Here is a 7,731-nt window from a genome sequence, read left to right as displayed (position 1 = left end):
AAACCCACGGGGATTACAATTGAGATTAAAAAAATGTACAAAATTATGTAAAAATAAACTTATATTATTAAAAAAAAGAAGAAGAAAAGAAACCCACAGCGGAAACTAAGAAGCCCCAGATCTTACTTCCATCTGACAACACCTATGAAATAACCCAGGCGGGGAACCCCTCCTTCAATACTGCCCAGTGGCACCGAGGGGAGAGTGGTCAGAGACCACCCATCAGGAGTAAATTCTTAACCCCAGGGCAGGAACAAAAGGATCTCAGGCAACCAAAAGGGAGGGAGAAGTACAATACAACAGAGAACCCAGGACAGATTTTAAATAGATAAATCTCATAGGTTAGTGCAAATCTTTTTTCCTCTTTATATTCCCCTTTAGGGAGATGTCAACTCTGAAAAATGAAAACTACCTGCACTCCAAGGAGCCCTAACCAGCTTCTGAAGAAGGGCCCAGGGTTTCAAGAGCAAGCCCTGCTGCCCCTCAAATGGACTTGTACTAGCTAAAGGAGGGTCCCTACGTTGCTGAGCCTGCGAAGGACACTAGCCACGAGGCCACAGTGGGCAGGCCAGACCCACCCCTGACCAGACTCTGCCACCAGGTCTTACTTCAGTGAGGGCAGCCCAAGATTATAGTGGCTGCAGGGAGCTGGTACTGGCCTTACTGCCAATAAGAAAAAGCCCTAATGTTTGAGACTGTTAATTTTTTAAAAGGATAAACTGATTCGGAACTGACAGGCTCAATGCAACACAGTTCATTTTTAAGCAACAAAGCAGTTGGAGGTGGCTTTGTTTTGAGTCTAATTTCAGCAATTAAAAACAAAAAAAGACAGAGTAAGAGGTATTATCTGGGAGGCCCATCTGCTTTCTGGTATGGGCTGTAGCAGAATCTCAAACTCCAGTCCTCAAGGAGAAGAGATCTAGGGAGAAATGACCCTTTCTGGATCTCTACTTGCTGTTCCACTGATTGTGGGGTTGAAAACTGGAACATCCATAGACAATGTGAAAGGTCACACCCTGGAGGAAACTTGGAGGAGTCTGGGAAGCAGAATACAAAGCAGGTACAACATACTCTTTGACTAAGTCACAAGCAACAAGATTTTTGCACAGACTCATGCCTTAACTCTTACCTCTATTTAGACATGAAAGCAAAGTTTCGCCTTTTAAACAAGAAATCTTTCAAGAAATCAGTAGGTAAGTTAAAAAAGGGATACAAGAATTATGTTGCCAGCAACAAAGTCAACTTTGCCTAACTAAGAACTTTCTGGGTACCCCCAGATGGTAAGTAAAACTATTTTATTATCAAAAAATATGTAATTTAATTTCTAAGTACCCAATGATAACATACCAGGTATAGAAAATGGTGGGAGAGAGACCAGACTTAAAACTTTGTGTTTTCCAAATAACAAAAGCTCTCCCCTAAAGTGTCATGACATATTTTAACCATTATTTTTCCCTAGAGAAGTGTCTTAAATACATGCCATTCTACTCAGGGTTACGAAACAGACTGTATGTAATAAAATGATACCCTTCCTGACAAGCAAGATAAATATTACAAACACTGCACTAACTTATGCATAAGTATGCAAATTACTGAAAATTGCATATGCAAAACTGCTGTGTATATGAGTTATGTTTTCCTGGGTAAAGAGCTCTATCTATATGATCAAAGGGACCCCAGAGAGGGTCTGCAATGGACTGAACTCAGCATGGCACAGCCTCTGTGCAGAATGCCTGACCCTAGGCTGTGAGATGCGGGCAGGGCTTCCCTTCTTGCTTTTCATTAGCTTTTCTGGGTTCCGCTGTCCCTTGTCACCAAACTATTTTTACAGCATTTTTGTGGTTTCTCTCACTCTTCAACCCCATTCCTTTTTTCCCTTCCTCTTGCTCATTTCTGCCACTGTTCCAGCCTTTTTGGTGTGAGGACAGTGACGATTTGCTTTTGAAAAATGGTGCAAACCTGTGCTCATCACGCCAGACTTGGGTCTTCTTAACTGTGTAACTTTCAGCTGGGTTTCTCCCTGCCCAATACTTTCTCTAGTTACCTTTAGGTTTTGAGGCGTTCTGGAAAGCTGAAGATGCTGGCTGTGGGATGGCTAGGGTCATTATTTTAGAACAAGTTTCCCATAGATTTCCCTGAGCATGGACTTTGGAGCCTCCTCTCATACACGCCCCCACCTCGATGCAACAAAACCTTACAATCCACAGACTTAAGTCAAGGTACTCTTTTTTTTTTTCCAGTTCATATTAATATCTGAAATATTTGCATCCCCAGTCTGAGCTTGGGTTTGCAAAAAATATTTAGAGCTTGCTCAGCATGGTGCTTTCGATCATGTTCTATAAATGGGATGCTGGTAAATGAGCCGTGAAGAAGGAATAAAGAAGATGTTACTGCTTGCTTTTTTATGGTTAGATTCTGGCAATATATAAAATGAAAAGAAGGGAGGCGAGGGAGGCAGGCAAATCTTTGCATGCTACAGCGGGAGATGACCCTCCTGTGACAGAACCAGTAAGAACGGTAGCAAGTGCTATTTAAAGCTGCTTTCTCCTACCACAAAAGATAAGATGACCTTCCCCAAATGCCTACAGACACTGCTTTCAAATCCTACCTGTCATGGAAACTATTTGATAGGTGTTTGGCTTGGGTGGGATGGTGCAGGGGAAGGGTAGTTAGCTTTTTAGATGAAAATGACAGTGTCCTGGAGGTGACAGTTCCAAGAACTGGAAGTGACAGGTCTCAGATAATATGAAAGTGAACAACCTATTCAAATTCAAAACATGCAGAGAATTACTGGTTCTCCAAATGTTGGAATGGGTATGAAACCACTAAATAGAATAATTAGTAAGAAACGTTCAAAAGCAAGTCATCTGATCAACTAAGAGAATGTTCCGATTCTCCTTTTTCTGCCCCATAAGATGTGGGGCCCACACCCTTGGTCCAGAGGGAGGTGCCAGTCTCATTTCTTACCTCGTTGCAGTCACTGGCTTGGATGTGTGAAGGCTGTGCTTCTTCATCTAGAGGCTCAATCACTGTCACCTCCGCAAACTCCTCCACAGATTCTTGAAACTCAGGCAAGGACCTTCGTCCGTAACGCTTCCCACCTCTAACATATTTGGGCTGAGCTTCCAGCGAGCAGTCTGGGTAGGGAGACAAGAATTGAGGCCACATGACATGACGATCTCAGCCCTGAGCTGATACTCACAGACTCTTATACCAGCACCAGAATAAACCACTGCTGTAGGCCAGCTGTGGTGCATGTGGGCGACCATCAGCCACCGGGTCAGCTGTGGGGAGCAGCTTCTAATTCCGAATGAGTCACAGCAGACGAGTCTATCTCTGAACATGATGGGAGAGATACCAAGATAGCAGTGAGCGAGTCCACTTAAAAGTATAGAAATAAGATCAGAACAAAGCAAGGGTCATATTTGTTCTGTTTATTAGGTTGGTGTTTTGCAGAAAGAAGGAAGGGCCGGGGAAAGATCATACTACCAAAGAGACATGTTGGATGAACTGTCGAAAAATGCTGATACAACGAACACCATCGCCACATTGTAGAGTCGGTATTCATACCAATTAGTCTGAAACACACCCCTGTCAAACCTCAGTGACTCCTTTGTTAACATCCCACTTTCTGATCCAGCAGACAAGCAGGATGACAGAACAAAGAAACTGACACAGTGGATCCTAATCAATTAATGACAGCTCATCAGTTAATGTGAAACCTGGCATCAAGAGCTCATGATGAAATTAAAATAGGTCTCAGATGAAATTAAAACAGTAAATGCAAAACTGCATTAAGAAAAATAGTGGATTGTGGTTTTTGTTTTTTTTTTTCCTCTTCATGAACTTCATTGTGATACAAAATGAAAAGGATGTGCAAAAGGGGAAAGTTAGCTCTTGCCCTTAAAGAGGAACTTCAGCATTCTAACAGAACAGGTCTTGGGTGCAACATTCACCGCCACCGCCACTGCCACCACCACCATCAGCACCTCTACACACTAACCTGTCACTACAACAGGCAGCATCAAAGCAATAAAATAAATACTTCACTCTATGCAAATTTCAGTTAGATAGAGATCTTTTAGCACCTTACACAGAATTAGAAGAATAAAAGATTCCAATAAACTACAAACGACTGCCAATGCTTTGATATTTTACTGTCTACACAGATATACTGTCTCTCTGGAGAACACACTGTGTATTCTGTTTGAACATGACAGTCTTAACAAAGCATGTCTGAACTCAAACATGTAGAATTTTAGATGAGGTAGGTACACATATCATCAAAACAAGGGTGGTTGATTAGGTAAGAACCAAAAGAATAAAATCTTCCTTTATCACCACTGAAACCACATGAGGAGTTAGCCATTACTTTGTAGTCTCCTTGGGGGTCCTGGTGACCATGACCCTATCTGCCTCCATCCTGACCTCTATGCCGTCCCTCATATATAAGTCCAGATTTTCTGCTGTGCTCAGAAACAGTCTGAAAGGCTCAGCAAAACTCAGAGTGAAGTATTTATCCTTGCTCTATGATGCTAGTGATATTTCTATCCCGCTTTCTGAAAGGTCCAGCCAAGTCATTCTATCAGGTTAAGCGATTCTCTGATGGGAAGTGCTTAAGCATACAAAATTTATATGAAATTCGCATGCATATTTGAAAGTACCTTGTATCAGAAGAGAGTGTGTCAGCTTGTAAGTATTCAGGAGCGGCCCAGACACCCGAGCTACTTGTTGGCAGCTGACACCCACAGATGCTAGTCAGATAAGAGGCAATGCAGAACCATTTTTAATTTAGTATATTCTCTTGAATTTTAGTGGGCGGCAGCAAGTTACACCATTAATGGTTATGAGGGGGCTTTGAAAGAGTAAGATGGAAGCTTGCAACATCAGAAAAAGTAGAACATGGGATTTTCCCAGGGTGAGACACAAGACACCTGGGATGGAGGAAGCAAGAGAGCTCTTACCGCAGGCCGCACTTTTCCAGAGGAAATAGTGAGTCAAAGTAACCATTTTTAAAAACTCATGGTGATTATTCCTGAACCCAACTGCAGATGAGATTGCTCCCTATTTAGTGATCACTCTCACCCTATGCTGTGCAGGGAGCAGAGGTGGATTAAAAACTATTTTTTCTAAGCAACGGAGCTAATAATTATGAACCATTAGAGGTGCGCTAAGACTTTGTGATTTATTTACTAATTTGTTTTAATTGTCAGGAACTCAAAGTTTATGATCATGACCAGTGTTGAGCAAACTGTTAATATCTTTCACAGAAGGTACAGACCTCACCAAGTCAATGTCTAGAGAAATTTACCAGCTTGTAAAATTAATCTGCTTTGGAATAAAAAAAATAACAGTAAAATGGAGCATCAAAGTTGACTCATGTTGAAGTTTCCAAATTTCCACGTGACCAATAAAGGCTGATCATAGCAATGAAAACCAGTGACCTTCTGGAGTTCCAGGTGCCAGTACTCTCCCAGGCAGAGGGTTAGGCCACATGGCAGAGGAGGAAAGATGCACAGATCAGGAGGTCCAGAGAGAACACTCAAGGTCAAAGCCACTGATGTGTTAAGCTTCTGCGGACTCTAGGATTCTCACTATAATCTCACAGGGTTCTAGAAGACAACAGCAGTCCTACCAGGCATGTGGGGATTCTACACAGCCACATTAAAGCTGCCTTCCCCTTTCCTTCCATGCCCAAGGAAGACTTGTGAAAAACAGCCCTGGGGCAAAGCTTACGTACTTTATGAGCATATTCAGATGTGACTTGCATATTTCAGGGTTTCATTCGTGAAAATCTTTGTCAGATAATATGGGGTTATTTGATGTATTAAGAAGATAAATTATTTATATTGTATACCTTCAAGACACGTGTTACTGCTTCAATCCTGAGCCACAAGGATGTGAAACACCAGTAAAAAGCAAAATATGAAGAATCACTATGTCTTCAGTGTTTCATTTCTTTGACTGTTGCATTTATGGTTCTATCTAAATTGCTAAGTTTCTGAATCATTTTTCCTTCTTTCCCATTTTCCATTCCCCTTATTGGACATTATTATATCAAAATAAAAATGGACTTTGAAAAGCAGACCAGTTCAGCCTGCCTAGAAAAGTCTTGAACCCCGCCCTGGCAAGCTTATTACTTACAAACACAGGAAGGGCTTTAACAAAGTCCTACGTGACCTAGTTGAAGCCATCTCAGTTTCATTCCATATACCAAACACTTGGTTATGAGCTGGGGACAACAGAGTTGCCTTGATTTAATCCCTTAAAGGCTGCTAGAGTAACATGGAAGTAACTAATGTACAGCAGGTAGGCCAAACTTAGCAAACAGTTTGCTAGGGGAATTCCAAGCTGGGTTTGGGGGTAGAGTGGGGAATGTCATTCTCTCCAGCCTGAAAATTAAACAAAACCAGGATGCTCAGACACCACGTTCTTTATTTCTGATCTCATCTGTCTCAAGGGGGCTGTCACAATGTTCACCTCCCAGAACCAGGGTGAACCCCATGTACATGTTGGCTTGTGACCTATAGGTCTTATAATTCAAACAAACTGACGTAGACTGTCGGGGAGAAGAGCTGCATTGAGGGGTTGGTGGTGGCAGGTGGCCAGGGTACTGGCTTATGTCATCCCTTTGCCAACTCCTTCCTCCCTCAGTTCTCAGCAAGCAGAGGACACACTCACTCTGTTACACAGCGGACTTCAGCACCTGAACTCCCAGCCCCTCCCATGGCCAAAGACAGGGAGGACAAGAGAAGAAGCTGACATCATCTCCTAAAAGCCTAAAAACTACTCCTTCAAAGATTTCTTTGCAAAACCACCAGCTTAGGACTTGGAATGAAGCACCATTCATAGCTCACTCCCAGGCAGTATGAGGAGAGCTTCAAGGATGCCTTCCAGTTTAGGCAGATTCATTTAACCAGAACTTACTGAACACCTGCCAAGGGCAGTGTTGTACCTGTTGAGGGGTAAGATGGGTATTTTACCAGTTTTGAATCAGACCTCCCTGTTCCCAAAGCAATCGAAGATATCTCCAGGGATAGAGAAGAAAGCCCTGCCTTCAGAGCACTGATATTCTTATTTTGGAATTGTTCCTGCAGATCCTTGCCTTCTACTTCTCTCCCTGGCTCTTTTGGTTAGCCTGGGAAACCACTCTCGGAGGCACCATCCTCTTCCAAAGGCCCTAGCTCAGCAGGAAGGCTGTTCGAGGCCCTCCATACTGCATTTCTGCTGAGCTCACAGGGTTCCTGAAAGCCACTTGGAATGAAGAGGGGTCAAAAACGAAGCATGTGGGAACTTCAGGACAAACACCACCATGAAGTGTCCTTGGAAGAGGGAGTCACGCAGCAAACGATCACCCTGCTGCCCCATCACATATCCCCACCTCCTCATGGCCTCTGAATGTGCCATTACACAGGAATTACACTGTGAAGAATTCAAATCTGAGCTGGTTCTAAAAAAGACAAAAGGAAAGAGAAAGAACCAGATGGAGACCAAGACCAAAAGAGAGATAGACAAAGAGAGACGGAGAGACTGAAACCAAAAGAGAGGGAAGAGGCCTGGGGGAAGGGTCATGACCAGAGACATAGAGATTTATGGATGGGGGGAAAGGGACAGAGGACTAGATGGGGAAGGGGATTAAGAGTTGGGAAAGAGGGGAATGGGGGCTAAGGAGGGAGAGGTGAATTCGGAGTTGGTGGGAAGAAGAAAGAGGTGAGGAAGGAGATGCCCCAA

The 7,731-nt window shown here is 43.1% G+C and overlaps 1 protein-coding gene across 1 annotated transcript in view; it reads right to left on the bottom strand.

Annotated features, from left to right (window-relative positions):
• Positions 1-7,731, bottom strand: part of NIN (ninein (GSK3B interacting protein)) — a 95,456-nt gene that overhangs the window by 59,144 nt on the left and 28,581 nt on the right. Inside the window, exon 4 of the mRNA XM_004681877.2 lies at positions 2,968-3,137. Within this exon, the coding sequence (XP_004681934.1) occupies positions 2,968-3,137 (170 nt within the window). The remainder of the gene's footprint in view (positions 1-2,967; positions 3,138-7,731) is intronic.

The sequence above is a fragment of the Condylura cristata genome, unplaced genomic scaffold (assembly GCF_000260355.1).
Source record: "Condylura cristata isolate star-nosed mole 26May11 unplaced genomic scaffold, ConCri1.0 scaffold00013, whole genome shotgun sequence".
Classification (NCBI taxonomy): Eukaryota; Metazoa; Chordata; class Mammalia; order Eulipotyphla; family Talpidae; genus Condylura; species Condylura cristata.
This window is presented reverse-complemented; position numbering and strand designations above follow the sequence as displayed.